This window comes from Panthera pardus, unplaced genomic scaffold, assembly GCF_024362965.1.
Source record: "Panthera pardus isolate Hobbes unplaced genomic scaffold, ASM2436296v1 HiC_scaffold_4, whole genome shotgun sequence".
NCBI classification, from domain to species: Eukaryota; Metazoa; Chordata; class Mammalia; order Carnivora; family Felidae; genus Panthera; species Panthera pardus.
Genome location: NW_026526969.1, coordinates 8,695,507 through 8,713,895, shown reverse-complemented (window position 1 = coordinate 8,713,895; position 18,389 = coordinate 8,695,507). Strand labels below are relative to the sequence as shown.

The window sequence follows — 18,389 nt, the reverse complement described above, 5'->3', positions numbered from 1 at the left end:
GCGGGGCCCAGGTGGTTCCAAGCAGTTGTGGTCCAGAGCCCTTTAGACCCTTCTTGACGAGCTGCTCCAGTGGGAAAGGAGAGCTTCCTCCCTGAATTACTGGGCACACAGGTAATCAGTAATTTTTGTTTGGGTATTTGTAAGAGGATCTGATTTCTCATGTTTATCAAGCTGGAGTCCCTGAAAGCAATGTTTATCAAAGTGGGTGGTGATCCATTTGTGGGTCTTGAAATCAATTTACTGGGTCAGAGCCATTTAGAAAGTTTTTTTTTTTTCTTTTTCTATTAAAAAAAGCCACTGAACCGGTGATGTTTTGTTAGTGCCTTTCCAGTTAGGGGTAGGTGTAGAGTTACACATGTGCTACTTATGATAGAAATTGTGTTTTTTACCATCGATCGAAGTCACAGGAGTTGGAAAGCCTCTGACTTAAAAGTAACAGAGGTTTTACTCTAATTTGCCTGAAGGCAGTTTGGTTTGGGGTTCTGAAAATAAGGCTTCTCATTTCTCAAAAACCCTCCCTCTGGCCTGGATATTCCTGTTGAGGGACTTTGATGCCAGGTCATTGACTGCCAGCAACTCGGGCAAGGGGACTCCTTACCAGACCAGTGCTTCATTCCAACAAACGTGCTGAGTGCCTACTGTGAGCCAAAGCCTGGGTTGGGCCCTGGGATACAAAATCAGTACAAAAACCCCTGCCTTCAAGGAGCTCCTCATTTAACTGGGAAGGTAGATACACAAATTTGTGAATGAGTGAGAAGGTGAGTTATGTAAGATGTAAGAGTAGCCATGAGTTGGGAATGTAGAGAATGAAATGGCTAGCTTCCTGCTGGAGTCTAAAATGGTTTTACTGTTGACTTGGGTATTGAAGGATGAATAGGAGTTTGCCAGGCAAAAGAGAGGAGAGGACAGACATCTCTGGCAGGGGGGTCAGCATGCACAAAGGGGAGTCGTGAATAGGCAGCGTGTATCGTGGGACTCAGGGTGGCGAGAAAGCAGGGGGCGCTGGGGAGACTTAAGGGAGACAAGACCAGAGACATTTCTTTCAGGTCCCCCACCCCCACCCCACTCCATAGCCACCTACCTTGTCCCCCTATCAGCCTTGACTGCAAGGCTCCCTTGCCCTGGAGCCCCCCAGGAGCAGAATAGGGAGCTTGCTGGAACTATGTGTCTCTCTGCACGTATGTGTTCTCATCTCTCTGTGCTCCTGGCCCAGGCCCAGCTGAGGTGGTGGCAAGCAGCCCTTTTGCATTTGGTTTGTTTTGGCAGCTACCTCTCCCAGCCTATTTGTTGTTTCTACTCCAAGTCCTCTCACTGCTTGCCAATGGGGCTTCCCTCAGTGGCAGGTCTGCAGAAACAGCTCCTGGACATTGCTGCTGAAGGAAGAGTGGGTCCTGGAGCGTGCCCTTTAGTGTGTGGGGAGGTAGGGGGTGTGGGGGAGGCTCCTGCATCTGCTAGAGTCCACGCACCGTGGGCAGGGCAGGGCACTCCAGATCCCTCCTGTAGGGAGGCCAACCAAGACCTCTTTTCCTCTTCCTTCTGTTGACTGAAGCACCTTCCATCAGAGTTTGGGAAAAGGGAAGGGGGTGGGGCAGAAGGTGTGTCCCAATGGGGTTCCCCTCCCTTCTTTTTACTCAACAGCTGCAGAGGCCACCAGGCATTCAAAATGACCTCTTACTTCAAAAGCAGATCCCCAGAGGCCAGAATTGAAATGCCTTATTTTGGAGGAGGGTGTAGACATTTGCTCATCACCCATAGCATTATTGAGCAGTCACTAGTTGCAGGGATCTGTTAAGCATCCCGCCTCCCAGAGAGGGTGAAACTGGTCCTATAAAGTCAATAGGGAGTGAGACAGATTTAAAAAGACAAATAATTGGCATAGTGCTGGGAGCCGTCCCTGGCATTTAGTACAGGCTCCACAAGTCAGAAAAGCTACTATTGTTAATGTGAGCCATTTTGCAAAGAAATGGTGTTGGGCCTCTCTGTGGGAATAGGGAGGGGGGTGGAAAGGGGATTTGTGTGTTTGATTTACAAGGCCGGGTTACTAGTTCTGTTGGCTTTTACATTTGTGGCTTGCCTGGGAGAGAAGAAGACAGGCCCTAAGGACACATGAACTGGTTTGGACTGGGTGATGATCCTCCTGGGGAGGTCCTCATACTCAGGATGGGCTGAGTGCAGGGTGCTTGGTCAGGAGTTGGGGGAAGAATGGCGTGTTCCTTAAACCCACGAACCTCTAGAGAAGTTGGTTGAAAAGTCTGTGATGAACGTAGTTTCTCAGGGAGCAGAGGTCCAATTGCACCAGGGTTTGGGGTGAGGCAAAGGTGATCCCACAAAGAAAGATGCCTGGATATGACCACTTAAGGCTCTGCCTTAATCGTTCATCTTTTTGTTAAAAATTTTTAATGTTTTTTAATTTATTCTTGAGAGGAAGAGAGAGACAGAGCATGAGTGGGGGAGGGGGAATAGAGAGAGGGAGACAGAATCTGAAGCAGGCTCCAGACTCCGAGCTGTCAGCACAGAGCCTAACGCGGGGCTCAAACTCATGACCTGAGCCAAAGTCAGACGCTTAACAGATTGAGCCACCCAGGCGCCCCTTAATGGTGTCATCTTTGACTTGAATGTTGAAGGACGACTAGAAGTTTGTCCGGCAAAAGAAATGCCATAATGGCATTGTGGGTGCTTTTTAACTCCTATGTTTTGGTTTAGCCATATTTTCTTTTTTTTTTTTTTTTTTAATTTTTTTTTCAACGTTTTTTATTTATTTTTGGGACAGAGAGAGACAGAGCATGAAGGGGGGAGGGGCAGAGAGAGAGGGAGACACAGAATCGGAAACAGGCTCCAGGCTCCGAGCCATCAGCCCAGAGCCTGACGCGGGGCTCGAACTCACGGACCGCGAGATCGTGACCTGGCTGAAGTCGGACGCTTAACCGACTGCGCCACCCAGGCGCCCCTAGCCATATTTTCTAATTTTCAGTGATCACATATCATTTTTGTAATAAGAGAACATTAATTGTTTACGAAGCGTGTTCCTTTGTTCTGTTCTCTAGGTGGGGTCATCAGGGGAGTTAGTGATCATACTGGTAAGATAACCTCAAGGAGAAGAAGTGATTTCATTGCCTGATCCAGTAACAAATAAATACCTAATGACTACATGGATGGATGTATAGAAGGACAGCTTGCCGTCCACTTTATAACAAGCCTCCGCTCTCTTGAGAAACATCAAATATCTTGCCACTGGAAGTCTGCAAGCAGAGGGTGGGCCTTCACTTTCATGGGACCTCCTAGGTCCTTTCCGGTTCAGAGTCAATGAATTTTGTTGGCTGCAAGAAAAATATACTTTCCCGAAAGTACTAAACTTATTTGCTGGCTCCTGAAATAAGACAGAAGCAGAGAGGCTCCCTTGTATACAGATCAAGGGATGCCTATGGGGTCGAGCAACAGGTTCTTGATATTTGTTGGTTCTCAGTGAACCGTGAACAGCTTGGGAGAATATCTGCTATATTTGGATGTGCAGGAGTATGTCTAAGGCTTCTATAAACTTCCCTTGAGGTCTCGGCCTATATTCTTCTAAGTAGAAAGCGCCTATAATACCGCCCAGTAGAGGTCATACCAAATCCTCAAAAAGTCCCCGAGCCGCACGTCAACAAAATGAAACGTCTGTACTCACAACCGAGCGCCTGCAAAGGCCTCACACGGGAGAAACAAACTACTCGTGTTGACATTACCAGGCATGTTTTGCTTCAGTTAGGATTTTCTAGTCTTATTTTTGGACAGGAACATTACTCTGGTCAACTTAGCAGCTCTGTCTTCTGATTACAGGTTGGGAGATACAGGAGGGGGCTTAGGAATATTCAGCAATACTAGTGAGCGACAGATCCTAGGATTCGCCAGACGCTTTCCACGGAAACCGAACCGGGGTCGTTCTGGAGCTTGAGGCGGAGGCATTGGTGCCCTGGGAGCCCACCTTCAAGGACTCAAACATTTGGGGGATTCAGGAGACAAGTGTTCAAGAAAGGTGGCCCATCATGTTTCAGGGCTTGTCTAGGGTGAGCCCAAAGGCCTCATTCAGTTCAAGATCCTTAGGGTTTCTCTGGGCCCCCCTAGGAGGAGACCCACACCGACAGGGCAAGGAATCCCCGGCTGACCCATTTGAGACATGTCTTGGTATCTGCCTCTTAACCCACCTGCAACTCCCACAGTGACTCTGTTTCGCTCGGTTGTGTTCAGGGGCAAGTTTCTCCAAGTGCCATCAGTATACACACCCAAAGATACCTCCATCCACAACCCACTATTCTCCATTCTCACGACGTCTTCCGGTGAATTGCTTGGCATAGCGGACACAACACCAGACACGAGGTGCCCTGAGCCTGTGCCCAGCGCCCCAGAGGGAACAGTGGAGGAAGTCTGGAGAATATGCTGGAGATTTGGTCTCTAGGCCTCCCAAGTGAGGACAAGTAGGAGGGACAATAAAGCAGAGATAGTGCAGTAGTAACAGCCGGCACTTATTGATTACCCCGCTCGAGGTGTTACATAATCTCACGAGAGCTCTGGCAAGCAATCACTATCATTTTCGCCGTCCGTAGACTCAGAGGTACAGTCACTGGTCCAAGTGGGCTGCTGGTAAGCGGCAGATCAGGCCACTAATCCGGGCTCCCTTGTTTCCAGGACAACCCCTGGAAGCCACTGGGCCACAGAGCTGCTTGTTGAGAGCAGAAACCTGGATGTCTGGTTCCACTGGCTATTTTATGGCCAAGAAAGCAACCCTTGCCTCAGTTTCCCCAAACTGACTTCGGACAGGACTTTCTCTGGTTCTCCAGCGGGGATCTGTTCTCCAGCATTCTTGCTCCCTTCCCAGCTCCCTAAGGGCCAGGAAGCCCTCCCCACCGCACCCTCCACAGTCCCTGGCCACCTCACTTCCCAGCACAGAACGTCTTCTGGGCCACTGGTTGAACTCTCCAGCCGAGCTGAGAAGCCACTGCTTGCAAAGAGGATGGAAGAGAAGCCCGGAGGCCCCCCTCTTCGTCCCCAACACGACTCCAGGCAGCTGGGGCTTCCTGCTGCCTTGGGGTCTGGGGCAGTTCAGGGGAACCGTAAATTTGCTTCTCCTTGGACTTTCAGTCTGGACTGGCTGCCAGGAAGGCTCCATGGAACAGAGCCCGCCTCCACCCCCGCCATCCTCCTTGTCACCCCGTCCCTTTTCAGATCCTGCCTCAGTGGCTGCTGCTCAGGAAGTGGATGTAGGCCTCACGGGCCCCTGCGATCCCAGAGCTAGGTTGTCCAGGCTGGCTCCAGCAAGCACTCGGAGGATGAGTGGCTCACCTCCCCACTCTAGGTCTCCCATTCTCTGGCAGAGGTGTCTGGAGTGGAGGGATTGCCTAATACCAGCCAGGCTTAACCGTAAAGAGGCAACATGCTGGGTGCCCGGGGGGTACCAAAGTGAGCCAGACCTGCCATACACTGTCCTTTGCTCTTTTTGGTGATCAAGTCACCCGTGCTGCGTGACTCCAGGGAGTACCATTCCCGGCAAGCCTGTGAGTGGCACCCTCTGCAGTTGTACAGTGCTCAATCTTGAAAGCTGTGCATGTTGGCCCAGCCAGTAAGAGGCCTAAGCCACATCCATAAATGATGGCAGTACAGAGGAAGGGGACAGCTTCCTGCTGGGGGATCAGGGAAGGCTTCATAGAGGAGCTTAAGGCTCGGGCTTGGGCTTTGAAGAATGATGTGGGGAGAGAGAGTGTGAGAAGGTGATCCAGGTGGAAAGCACAGAGTGAGCAAAAGGCAGGAAGCATCGGAGTTCATGTGATGGAAGGAGCAGGAATGAACAAAGTAGGAAAATAGGCTGGAAAGGTAGACACAGGGCAGAACACAGGCAGTCTTAGTTCTGAGGCAACTGGGAGCCATAGCAGGCTCCTGATCAGGGGAGTGACACAGGAGAGGCTGTTCAATGGGAAAGATAGTGGGGATTGACTGCAGAGGTTGGGGAGGAGACCCTTTGCAGTGGTCAGCGCCATACTAGGAGAGCACAGGGAGGCAGATGAAGGGGGCCCTGGCACGGGGCGGTGGGCATTGCAGGGGGGGAGCCCCGGGAAGCTTCCTGTTTTCTCTCTGCTCTTCAGGGTCCCCTGATGTCATGGGCAGATAGCTGGACCCTGCTGGGCAGTAGCCAAGAGCATTTGGGTTGAAGTTGGCCCCGAAGCACCCTCTGCCCTCTAGTAGGATTACCTCAGCTCAGGGGTTGGGTGTGGGGTGGACCAAGATCCTCTCCTGCACCTTCTCTCCCAAGCTGCCATCAGAGGGCTCTCTCCAAAAGCCCTAGAGGATGAGCCAGCACCGCCCCTGTCCAGCAGGCCCCAAAACCTAGAAGCTGGTCCTTCTGGCCCATCTCCCCTCCTTTCTTGAAGGCAGGGGTGTAGGCACCTCCGACAAGTTGCTACGAAGGAAGCAGCAGGTCCCACAGCCCGAAATCCTCCTCTCCTCCCTTTCCTCAGGCAGTGTCTACCCCCCCCCCCCCAATCTGTCCCTGGCCCCCTCTCCATGGTCAGGTCAGGGCAGTGACGCAGGAGTCGGGGGAATGAAGAGCAGAGGCTGGGGAGGGGCGAGGGGTCGGGACAGAACGCATGTGTGGACGTGTGTGGACGTGAGCGTGCGTGTGCTTGTCCCACAGCTGGGATTTAGGAGGGAAGCAGGACCGGGCTCCGAGGGCCAGGCGGGGCTGGGAGGCTGCCTGGGTGCTGAGAGGGAAATTGGCACCAGGGGCATAGCAGGGTGTGCAGACCGGGAGCCAGTACAGCAGGGTTGAGGAGGGACCCCAGAGCAGGCTGGAGGTGAGTGGAGGGCAGAGGGGCAGGATCTGAGCAAGTCAGACCCTCATTCCTTCCCACTGGAAGCAGGCCAGCCTCTGCTTCCCGGCCTCTCCTGGTCACCATTCTGAGCCCCTCTTTGATCTTGCTCTCTCTCCACTTTATGGTTCCCTCCCTCACCTCCATTGGACTTTATTCATGTCACCCTCTCAGCAAGGCTCTCCCGACTGCCCATCTAAAATTGCAGCCTCCCCGGTCACTCCTGGCCACTTCCATGTCTGTTCTCCTTGGTCCTTATTGCCACTGGAGAGCCTCTTTTTTTTTCTTTTCTTTTTTTTAAGTTTTATTTATTTTGAAAGAGAGAGAGTGCATGCACACATGCAATACGGGGGAGGCAGAGAGGGACTCACAAGCAGGCTCCGTGATACCAGCGCAGAGCCCAACACAGGGCTCAAACCCACCAACCGCGAGATTATGGCCGTAGCCGAAATCAAGAGCCAGATGCTCAACCAACCGAGCCACCCAGGTGCCCCGGAGATCCCCATGTTTGTGTTTGTCATCTGCCTTGCTGCCAGAACGTCAGCTCCACCAAGGCAGGCGTTCTTGTCCGTTTCATTCACTGCTCTATCCCCAGGTCCCTGGCCACAATTAGGTACTCATATATATTTCTTAGAGGAATAGTCATTTCTTGAATGAATGAATGAATGAATGTTTCCCATTCTTTTCTTTTTAAATGTTTGATTTATTTTTGAGACAGAGAGAGACAGAGCATGAGCAGGGGAGGGGCAGAGAGAGAAGGAAACACAGAATCTGAAGCAGGCTCCAGGCTCTGAGCTGTCAGCACAGAGCCCGACGCGGGGCTTGAACTCACAAACTGCAAGATGATGACCTGAGCCGAAGTCGGACGCTTAACCAACTGAGCCACCCAGGCGCCCCTTTCCCATTCTTTTCAAACAAAATCCAAATTCTTTAGAGTGGCATGCAAGGCCCTTCCCAACTTGACCCCTCCCAAACCAGCCCTCTGGCCTTGTGTCCACCTTTCCCTTCCACACCCTCCCCCCTGACATGCCTGACCATCCCGGATCTTCCTTCTTCCCTGCTGTACTAGCCTCTTCCCCCGCCTCACATCACTTCCCACGGAAATCCTACCCGCCCTTCGAGGCTGAGCTCAAGTCACCTCCTGCATCAAATCTTCCGTGATTCCCCCGGCTAACAGTGAGCTCTGCCTCTTTCAAACTTTTCCACCTAGGCTCCACACACTCCAGTCCTCACACACTGCCCTGTGTACCCATCTTATCTCTACGGTAAGCTACAAACTCCAGGAAGCGGGAGCAAGGTCTCAAACACATCTTTTTGTCTTGCAAAAGTCAGCTGACTTGACAAAAGAAGGCACCGATGGCTTGAATGAGATATCTTTAGTATCACAGAACTGGTAAGGATGTGAAGGAATATATATAACCACCTGTATTTGTAGGACTTTGGGACTGGGACTTTCATCAGCCCCATTTGATAGGTCAGGGCACTGAGGCCTTTCCAAGGTTTGAGAGACCAGCCAGCCTTGGACTCCGGCTCTAGACAGCTTGCCCGGATGCTTCCTAGAAGCCCCAAAGGCTGAGCTGCAAATCTGAAGAGCCATCATTCTGGGGGATAGCTCTATTTCAGAGTTCTTAAGAATTCTGCCACGCAGACTAACCTATATCACAGGTCAGAGACAAAAACAACAAAAAGGATGTCAAAGTGCATGGCCTGTCCTGCACAACATACCAGGTGCCCGAAAGTTCCATTTCTGGGTTTTCAGAGTCCTGGAAAGTGATGAGTGGGGAGAGAAGACCCCCAGAGTTCTTGCTTCGTGTGCCCCCATAAAATTCCAGACCACGAACAAATACTGGCTTCTAGAAGTAGCGGGATTGTGAGAGGAAGGCAACTCGCCTCTGCCAGCACCTTCCCGGCCTCCAGACCCAGCTGCCTCGCAGGAACCGGCACCCCCAACTCTGAACCCCCCCCACCTTGGCCCGAGAACGGGACGCCCCCCTCCCCCACCCCCAGGGAGCGTCGGAGGCCCCCAGCCTTTCCCAGAATGGCACCCCTCCCGCGGGTGCGCACCCAGCGGCACCTCCCAGAACCCGGGCTCGGACGCGCAGACCGGTGCCCCGCTCCGCGCCTGCGGCCGCTGTGCTCCCGCCCCGGCGAACCCCCGACCCAGGCGTCCTGCCCCGGTCTGACCCCTCTGGCCCCTACCTCCGGCGACCCCTCACGCACACAGCCTGCCCCCCACCCCCACACACGCACGCACACATGCTGATAACAGCCCCGACCCCCGGCCGAGCCGCAGTCCCCGGGCCAACCCCGACCGGTCGCCGCGCGCCAGTCCTCGCGGACCGTGGCCAGCAGTCCTGCGCTCGCTGTGCGCGACCCCGGCTCGGCGGCCCCCGGACGGTGGCCCCTTCCTTCAGGGCGTGAGACCGGCCCTGCCCCGCCGCGCTTCCCGGGATGAGGGCTCCCGGCAAGGGCGCCGGCCGAGCCCCTGGTCGCTGAGGGGCCGGGGGAGGCGCGGAGATGGGGTCGTGCGGTGAGTACCCGCCGGCTGGAGGAGCCCCCGCCCGCCTGGGCCCCTGTTTGAGCAGGAATTTACCGCTGGGGCGAGTGGCCCCGAGGTGGCCGGGTTCAAGGACCGACAACTTGCCAAGGACCCCGGAAGGGCAAGGGGGGTGGGGCAGCCTCCACGTGCCGGCAGGGTTCCCGGAGCCGCCGGGAAAAGGTGAAATCTGACCCGGGCACGGGGACGCGATTTGCGGGTTCGGGGGGAAGAGGGGCGGCTCCGTGCGTGGGGAGGAAGCTGATACCTGGGTCTTGGAGCAATCCCCGGGATCTGCGAGAGGGGAAGCCTCTGTCACACCGGGATTGAAGTTTGCCCGGGAGAAGGGGATGCCGGTAGTTTGGGGGGTGGGGTGTGCTCACCGCGGCGGCGGCGGGGATTGAATGAAGGCCAAGGAGGCAGAACCCGAGCGCTGGGAAGGTTCGGGGTGGGAGCGACAAGCTGGGGGCAGAGGAACGGGATGTGTGAACCTGCTCCTCCAAACACACTCAGCCTGGCACTCTTTTCTAGAATGTCCTGCCCTGCTGCTTCTGCTATCTTTGCTGCTGCTTCCCCTGGGCCTCCCAGTCCTGGGCGCCCCCCCTCGCCTCATCTGTGACAGCCGAGTCCTGGAGAGGTACATTCTGGAGGCCAGGGAGGCCGAAAATGTCACGGTGAGGCCCCCTCCACAAAACATTCCACAGAACTCACTCTCAGGAGTCCTGGGGGGGGGGGGGGTCCTCCAAGATCCAGGAAGCTGAGCCCCTTCCTGGCATTTGGCTCAGGGAGGTGGGAAGCCAGAACCCCCAGTAGCAATGATAAAAGTGGTACCCCCAATGCATACCTGGAAGCTAGGTAAGGGGCAGTGGTGGAGGGGAGCCCTCGGGGAGCCTGACTCGGGGTCATGCATTTCAGATGGGCTGTGCTGAAGGCTGCAGCTTCAGTGAGAATATCACTGTCCCAGACACCAAGGTCAACTTCTATACCTGGAAGAGGATGGACGTGAGTTTATGTTTTCCTTCTTCTTGGGGAGTCTCATTTTGGGAACCTGTTGGGGTGGGAGGGAGAATGATAGAAGGAGGTGAGGGCTGAATGCAGTATGTCCATTCATTTATTCCTTTCTTCATTCATTCATTCATTCATTCATTCAACAAAACTGATTCCATGGCTTCATTTGCTCAGCTTGGTGCTTGGGGTTGCTGAGACGGAGGGGCTGGCTTGGGCTGCTGACTCCAAGTGTCCACTCCCTTTAGGTCGGGCAGCAGGCTGTGGAAGTCTGGCAGGGCCTCGCCCTGCTCTCAGAAGCCATCCTGCGGGGCCAGGCCCTGCTGGCCAACTCCTCCCAGCCATCTGAGACCCTGCAGCTGCATGTGGATAAAGCCGTCAGCAGCCTGCGCAGCCTCACCTCCCTGCTTCGGGCACTGGGAGCCCAGGTGCGTAGGTGGGGGGGCCTCACTTCTCTCTGCCCTTTCTGTAAAATGGGAGAAGGACCCCTGCCAAGAAATACTGAGGCTCTCATCCCCCTCCCGATTCTAGCCTGAATCCCATCTCCCTCCAGGGGCCCCGGCACTGCGGTAACCTTCTGTTCTCTCCTTGGCAGAAGGAAGCCACCTCCCTTCCAGAGGCAACCTCTGCTGCTCCACTCCGAACATTCACTGTCGATACTTTGTGCAAACTTTTCCGAATCTACTCCAACTTCCTGCGGGGAAAGCTGACGCTGTACACAGGGGAGGCCTGCCGAAGAGGAGACAGGTGACCAGGTGCTCCCACCCCGGGCATGTCCACCACCTCACTTACCACCACTGCCTGTGCCACGCCCTCTGCACCACCACTCCTGACCCCTGTCGGGGGTGATCAGCTCAGCACCAGCCTGTCCCACGGACACTCCACGGCCAGTGGTGACATCGCAAGGGCCAGAGGAACTGTCCAGAGCGCAACTCAGATCTAAGGATGTCACAGGGCCAGCCTGAGGCCCCAAAGCAGGAGGAATTTGGAGGAAATCAGCTTAAACTTGGGGATGGAGCCTTGCTGGGGAGAAACCGAAACTCATCTTGGTGCCCTGCCGAACCGCGATGCCGGGACAAGGTGGAGGGCCGATGCCTCTTCGTGCACCCATCAGGCAGGGATAGGAGGGACCGGAGAATTTAGGTGGCGAGCCATGAATTCTCCAGGTCTCATGGGCACTCCCATGATAGTAAGAGCCCGCCGGATGAAGGGTGGTGGGAGCCAGGGAGATGGGATGGGGGCTGGCCCCTGGCTCCCAGTGGGTCCACATCTTGTGTATTTTTCAATCTCACCGGCAAGAACTGAAACCACAACATGGCTCTTGGCTTTTCTGTTTTCCCCTGGAGCACCCCACTTCCCTGGCCCTGCTCCCACCCTGGCAGCAGGCAGCAGTCCTGGGAAACTAGAGCTGGAGGGGGTCAGGCCCTACGTGCTGCCTCGCATGGCCTGTCTGACCTCTTGACCCCACTGGGCCTGAGGCCACAAGCTCTGCCCACGCTGGTCAATAAGGTGGCTCCATTCAAGGCTATTCCTCAGTAGGCAGCTGGCAACTCTCTTTAGTGAGTTACAGCCGCCATCAAGGAAACAGGAGCCAGGAGGAAGAGACCCTTTGGTGGCTGGGGACAGCTCCCAGTCCTGTATACTAGACCCTTATTATTTCTCACTTCTTCTCTGTGGTGCCTTTGGCTAAAGCCACATTCCCAGAATCCGCCTTTGCCACCTCTAAATCCCGCTGCCCTCTTTCCTTGCCGGCGATGGTCACTATTAATGCTCTACCCTGTAACTCACAGAAGGAGCCACCTTCCCCGACAAGGGTCTCACTGAGCATGGCTCTTCCAGGTGGTTCCCTTACTCGACTTCATTTGATTCCTTGCACAACTCTATGAGAAAGTGTCCACTGTCATTCCCATTGAACAGATGAAGAAATAAAGTCACTGCCAAGGTCAAGACAACAGGAACCCCCAATTCCCCCAGCACTGACCCCTTCCCTCTCTGCTTGTTCCTTCCGCAGAATCCCTACCTGCTCCCTGCTTCCCCGGGATATGGGACACAGAACAAACGGCCTCCACTCTCCATCCCTACGTCTAATTTTACTCATTACTCTGACAATCAACTTCAAACTCCTTCCCAGACATAATGCTTCCGCTGTAAAGTACCGCCCAGGAGAGACCAGTGCAGACAGCAAAAGATGACACAAAACTGCCTCAGGATCCAGATCCCGGCCATTAACATATATGGGAGGATCAGTCTCTCTGTTTCTATCACAAAACAGAGAAGTCAGGCTGCGCCCCTGAAAATATGCAAAAGAGAGAGAAGTTTTGCAATCTGCAGCAGGAAAAATTAGGGGTAGGTTGCAGGCTTGGAGGGTATTTATGAAGTATAGGAGCGTGATGGGGGCAGGGGTGGGAGGAATCCACAGAGGGGTGGATCCAAAGGAGAATTTTCACCTGGCCAATCCAGCTCCTGGGGTACAGTGCCCTCTTCAGGCCCCACTAGGAAATGCTAAACAAATTGGCCTGCAAAAGAACCCTTAAGGCTCCGATCTTGGCACATTTCAATAGAAGTTTGTATTGCGGTTTCCACAGATGGCATCTGGTTCTCGCCCCACTGCTATGAATCAGGAAGGGAGGAATCTTTCTCTCTGGCAGAACTGAAGTCAAGAGGGTTGTCCTGAAATCCAAGGAATGCAGCTAATAATGGCAGCTGGGACCTGAACACAAGGTTGAGGACTCAACCCCTAAGCACATCTTAGCCTGATGTGGTACCTAGCTAGTTAAGGGACCCCAACTATATGACCTGGGCCAGTATGTTAAAACATTCTAAACATATGGGGCGCCTGAGTGGCTCAGTTGGTTAAGTATCTGACGTTGGCTCAGGTCTTGATCTCATGGCTCGTGAGTTCAAGGCTTGCGTCGGCCTCTGTGCTGACAGCTTGGAGCCTGGAGCTTCCTTCAGATTGTGTCTCTTTCTCCTTTTCTCTCTCTGCCCCTCCCCCACTAGCACTCTGTCTGTCTGCCTCTCTGTCTCTCTCTCTCTCAAAAATAAAAAAACTTTAAAAAAAACCCCACATAACTCATTTATTCCACACTTAACGGAGTACCTACTGGGTACCAGCTTCTGTGCTGAGTGCTTAGAAAAACATGAAATGATTATCTGCGCCACTCACAGCCCAGGTGTCCCCCGAGAAAGCGGGCATTCCCCACTGGAGACAAAAAGACAGGAGCTCATAAATGTGGACAGAGCCGGCTTTGTAGGTGACTGTATGGACAGGCCCCGATGGGAAGGACCTGGTGAAGGCTCAAGTCCCTGCGAAGCGACATAGATACCCAAGGAGGGAGGGTGTCTCCAGATTCCAGATGTTTTTCAGGCACAGGCAGGGAGTGTGAACTCTCTTCTGTACTATTATGATGATGATTCACAACTTATTAAACTCTGGCACCGGCATGACCTGCTGTGATTCTCACCACCAATCCACGAAACAGGAAGACCTTCAGTATCATCCCCGTTTGCCGGATGGGGAGAATAAAACTTCAGTCCCACCAGGTAAACGACAGCCAGCCAGCTCCTCTGACTTCCTGGCAGGACAGGAGCCGGCACAGCCCAGTTCTGAGTCAGCCGGTTACATAATTGTTTAATGGCACTGCCTTGTGTTTGTAGAGTGCTTTGCGATTTACAAGGTGCTTTCTCGGGGCATTTTCTTATTTGCTCTCCTAACCGAGAGAGGAAGGCAGAGATGGTAGAGGATCTCCATTTTGCAGAGGAAGAAACCAAGGTTCAGAGAGATTATGGGCCGTGCCCAGGCCGTAAGACACTGAGAGGAAGATAAGGACCAGGATCCAGGTTCTCTGACCCTGGTTCCCTCTTCTGCCCCAAGCGGGGACCACGGGGAAAGGAGCGTAGAGGGAGTAGCTGGAGGAGAGAGAGCACTTCTGGGTCAATGAGGCTTTAGGCCCATCCATCTCTCACTCCCTGCTCCATCAACTCCTCCCTGCTCCATCCCCTGCCTGGGGTTCCTCCTTCCTCCCTAGATGGGCAGAAGTTACCTCCCACCCTTCCCAGACCCAAGTCTCCAGCACTGGAGGCCAACTCAGTCGCCTCCAGCAGCCGGAGACCCCACCTTGACTGCCACCTATTGGCCCAAACCTTCTCCCTGGGCCTGAGCATCAGGCTGACCAAATGCACCTGCCTGACCCCAGCTCACAGGTCACCTAAGATGTTCCTGGAACTGCTCAGAATCCTCTTCTCACCAAAGAAGACAAGTGTTGCTGGAGTTGAGTTGGCAACATTAGACATTGCAACCTAAGCTGAATGTTAACTACGTTTTTTGTTTGTTTTTTTTTTCTCTAGCTGGTCAAGGTTAATTCCTCTAAAATTCCATCATAAAACTGACATTATGAAAGATTACTGGCAACAGAAAAGCAGGCAGGAGTATGGTTTCCCAACTTATATAAGTCATGCCCAAATGTCCATGAACTCTCTCTTCTTGATTTTAAAAATTGATTAGGAAAAAAATTACATGACCCACACACAATTCCTGCTTTAAAACAAAACAAAACAAAACAAAACAAAATTTAGCCGTGCTAGTCTCTCCATTTTACAGAAGCACACACTAAAGACCAGAGAGGGTGAGTAAAGTGTCCAAAAAAACACAGTGAAGCCAAGACCGGCTTTACTTCTCTGGAGTGGTCCCCAGGGTTTCCACATACCAGGGTCTCTCATACCTATCCCTGCAGCTGCTAGGCTGGTCAAGCCACAAGCCCTCTGGGTCTTTGTGCACTCGTGACTCCCCAAAATGCAGAGCCTGGGGGCTCCCTCCCACATCGCCAGCCCTTCCTGTCCTGACTTGTGAACCAACCCCCACCCCCGGACAGGTTGGAAGCTGAGATTGTCCAGCTCTGTGGCGCCAAAGAGAGGTCAGCAAAAGCAGCCCTCGGAGGACTTATTGCCCAACCAGGAGGGGCTGTGGATCAATTGACTTCTGTTGCTCTTCCCCGGGTTAACCATTTCCTGGCGCTGTCCCTCTCTCGACTGCTCTCCTAACCTGGTATGGAGAAAGGGTAGATCAGCGTTTGGGCCGGGCATCCATTACATCCCCCACTTTGATGAAAAGGGGCAGAGGATTGCTCTCTCCCCAGATCGGACCCCTACACAGTCCCTTTGGGCTCACGTGGGCAGGAATCCCCAGGACTGTGAAGGGGGTTAGGACTTCCCTCTTTGATGTACCCCTGGGCATAGATTTTTTTTTTTAAAGTTTTTTTACAGTTTATTCATTTTGAGAGAGAGAGAGAGAGAGAGAGAGAGAGAGAACATGCTCATGAGTGGGGTAGGGGCAGAGAGAGAGGGAGAGAGAATCCCAAGCAGGCTCCTTGCTGTCCACACAGAGCCCAACGTGTGGCTCAATCCCACAACCATGAAATCATGACCTGAGCTGAAACCAAGAGTCAGATGCTCTACCGACTGAGCCGCGCTGGGCATGGATTTGATGATAGGGAATGGGGGGCTGCCAAGGTGAAGGGAGTGAAACTGAAGGCTTTTAGAAACACCTGGGTGTGGTGGGATATGGGAAATCTGGACGGGAGAGGCCAGCTCGCTGTTGACCGGCCCTCCAGCCTAGATACGGCTCCATATGCGCGGTGAGAGTCAACAGCCTTTTCAAAAGGGGCAAAACCACCCTTCCGCTGCAGTCTTATGTAGGACTGCCATTTATGAAACAGGTCAAAGCAGAGCTGCTGTGGCTGTGGCTGGGGTGGGGGTGGGGCCCTGACCTCTTCTGGATGTTCCCAACACAACGGTGGGAGTCTGCAGGCCACACTGTGGGCACCGTCGGAGCCATGCTCTTGGGCCGGACAGTGGACTTCATTTCCGAAGAGTTCAGTTTCAACACATGGAAAACGAGGACAATAATTGTGCAACAAAGAGGACACGAGGTGCGGTTAGATTAGCCCACAAGCACCGCTGTTCCTGGCTCCTGCAAAGTTCTCCCCACTCCTGCTGTCTCGATGTTACCGTCCAGCTGCACCACCATCCCTCGCCCTCCGCAGTCTCCCCTCCTGTCTCTCCAGCTCCAACCAGCCTCTCTTTGGTCCTTATCTGCCGAGGCTGCCACAGAAGCCTTTGGAGAATGTACGTGGGATCAAGTCACCCTGGTGGCTTAAAAACTTTTAGTGGCCCTTCAAAGCTATGGCATCCAAGGTCCTCCAAGCCAGGGACCCTGCCTCTCCGCGCCCCGCCCCGCCCCCCCCACACCATTCTTCAAAAAAGTGTCATGCTCCCTCTAAGCTTGGAACATTCTTCCTTCCTGGATGTGTCTTCCCATCTTGTCTGATTACCACCCCTTTGTGGTTTAGAAAGTCTCTAAACCTGTGTCGGCAAGGTTCCCTTCCCAGAGGTGGCTCATCCCTCCTGTTGCCTGCATTCTGGACTCTCCCGGCCTCTTTCATTTAATAACATACGCAGGATCCCTTTCCACTATCACAGCATACAGCTTTACCACCATTCTTTATGTTTTTCCTTAAGCCAGGAATAAACTTTAACAAAGTGTAATAACATCAATTAATATTTTTAAACTATTTTTTAATTGTGGTAACATACTCAACAAAAAATTTGTCATCTTAACCATTAAAATTCTTAAAAAAATTTTTTTTTGTTTTTTTAAAATTTATTTATCTCTGTACCCCACATAGGGCTTGAACTCACGACCCCAAGATCAAGAGTCTCACACTTTTCCAACCGAGTCAGCCAGGCAAACCTCTTCTTAACCATTTTTAAGTGTGCAGTTCAGTGGCATTAAGTACATTCGCGTTGTGACATCATCACCACTGGCCATCCACACAACCTTCACATCTTCCCTAGCTGAAATTCTGTCCCCATGAAACAAAAACTCCTTATTCCTGTCAACCACCATTCTATTTTCTGTCTCTATGAGTTTGACTACAGTAGGCATCTCCTATGAGCGGAATCATATGCTATTTGTCTTTCTGTGTCAGGCTTATTCCACTTAGCATAATGTCCTCAGTGTTGCAGCATGTGTCAGAACATCCTTCATTTTAAAGGCTGAACGAGGGGCGCTTGGGTGGCTCAGCCGGTTAAACATCCGACTCCGGCTCAGGTCATGATCTCGCAGTTTGCGAGTTCGAGCCCCGCGTTTGGCTCTATGCTGACAGTTGGGAGCCTAGAGCCTGCTTCAGATTCTGTGTCTCCCTCTCTCTGCCCCTCCCTTGTTCACACTGTCTCTCTCAAAAAATAAAAAAATTAAAAATCAACATTAAAAAAAAAGGCTGAATGGTATTGTATGTATGTGCCATAGTTTTTGGCTTTGTGGACTTTGGGTCGCCTTCACCTTTTGGCTATGGTGAATAATGCCACCATAAACATGGGTGACCAGGTTATCTATCTCTTCATCTTTGCTTTCAATTCTTTTGGGTATACAGCCAAAAGTGGAATTGCTGGGCCCTATGGTAATTCTATTTTTAACTTTTGGAGGAGTGCCATTCTTTTTAATATGTACATAATATTCCTCCATGTGAAAAATAGTCCTTGACTATGATCCAACCGCATCTCTGCTGGCAAACGTTTGGGTAATCTCGATTTTTTTTTTCCTACTCTAATCAGTGCCACAATTACCAACTTTAAGATGTGCCCAGCTTTGTGCAAAAAGGCATTTCTATTACTATTTTGTGCAAATAGGTATTTCTGGGGGAAGATGCTTGGAAAAGTAAGGCGGGGTCAAAGACGTGCATGTTAGGAAGTTTGAGAGTTTCAGATTACCTTTGAAGAAGTTTTCACCAACACAGAGTCTTAGCATCAATGTATTTGAGTGTGTCTACCCACATCCTGGCCAATGCCCAATGCCTTCAATCTCTTAAATGGTTGTCAATGTGACAGTTGTAGTTTTGATTAGCATTTTCCTTATCGCTAGTGAAGCAGGACATCTCCGATGTTTACTGGCTGGTGGTACGTCTTCCTCTGGGACTTGTCTTTTTCGATTCTTTGCCAGTAATGACCTGCCAGTC

At 52.5% G+C, this 18,389-nt stretch overlaps 1 protein-coding gene across 1 annotated transcript; it reads left to right on the top strand.

The window, feature by feature from the left end:
• The first annotated feature begins 9,743 nt into the window (after positions 1 to 9,743).
• EPO (erythropoietin) lies at positions 9,744 to 11,663 on the top strand. The gene is given in 5 exon segments (XM_019422820.2): positions 9,744 to 9,873; positions 9,875 to 10,046; positions 10,288 to 10,374; positions 10,626 to 10,805; positions 10,973 to 11,663. Coding segments are annotated over 5 exon segments (615 nt in total). The 5' UTR covers positions 9,744 to 9,853; the 3' UTR covers positions 11,129 to 11,663.
• Positions 11,664 to 18,389: the final 6,726 nt, after the last annotated feature.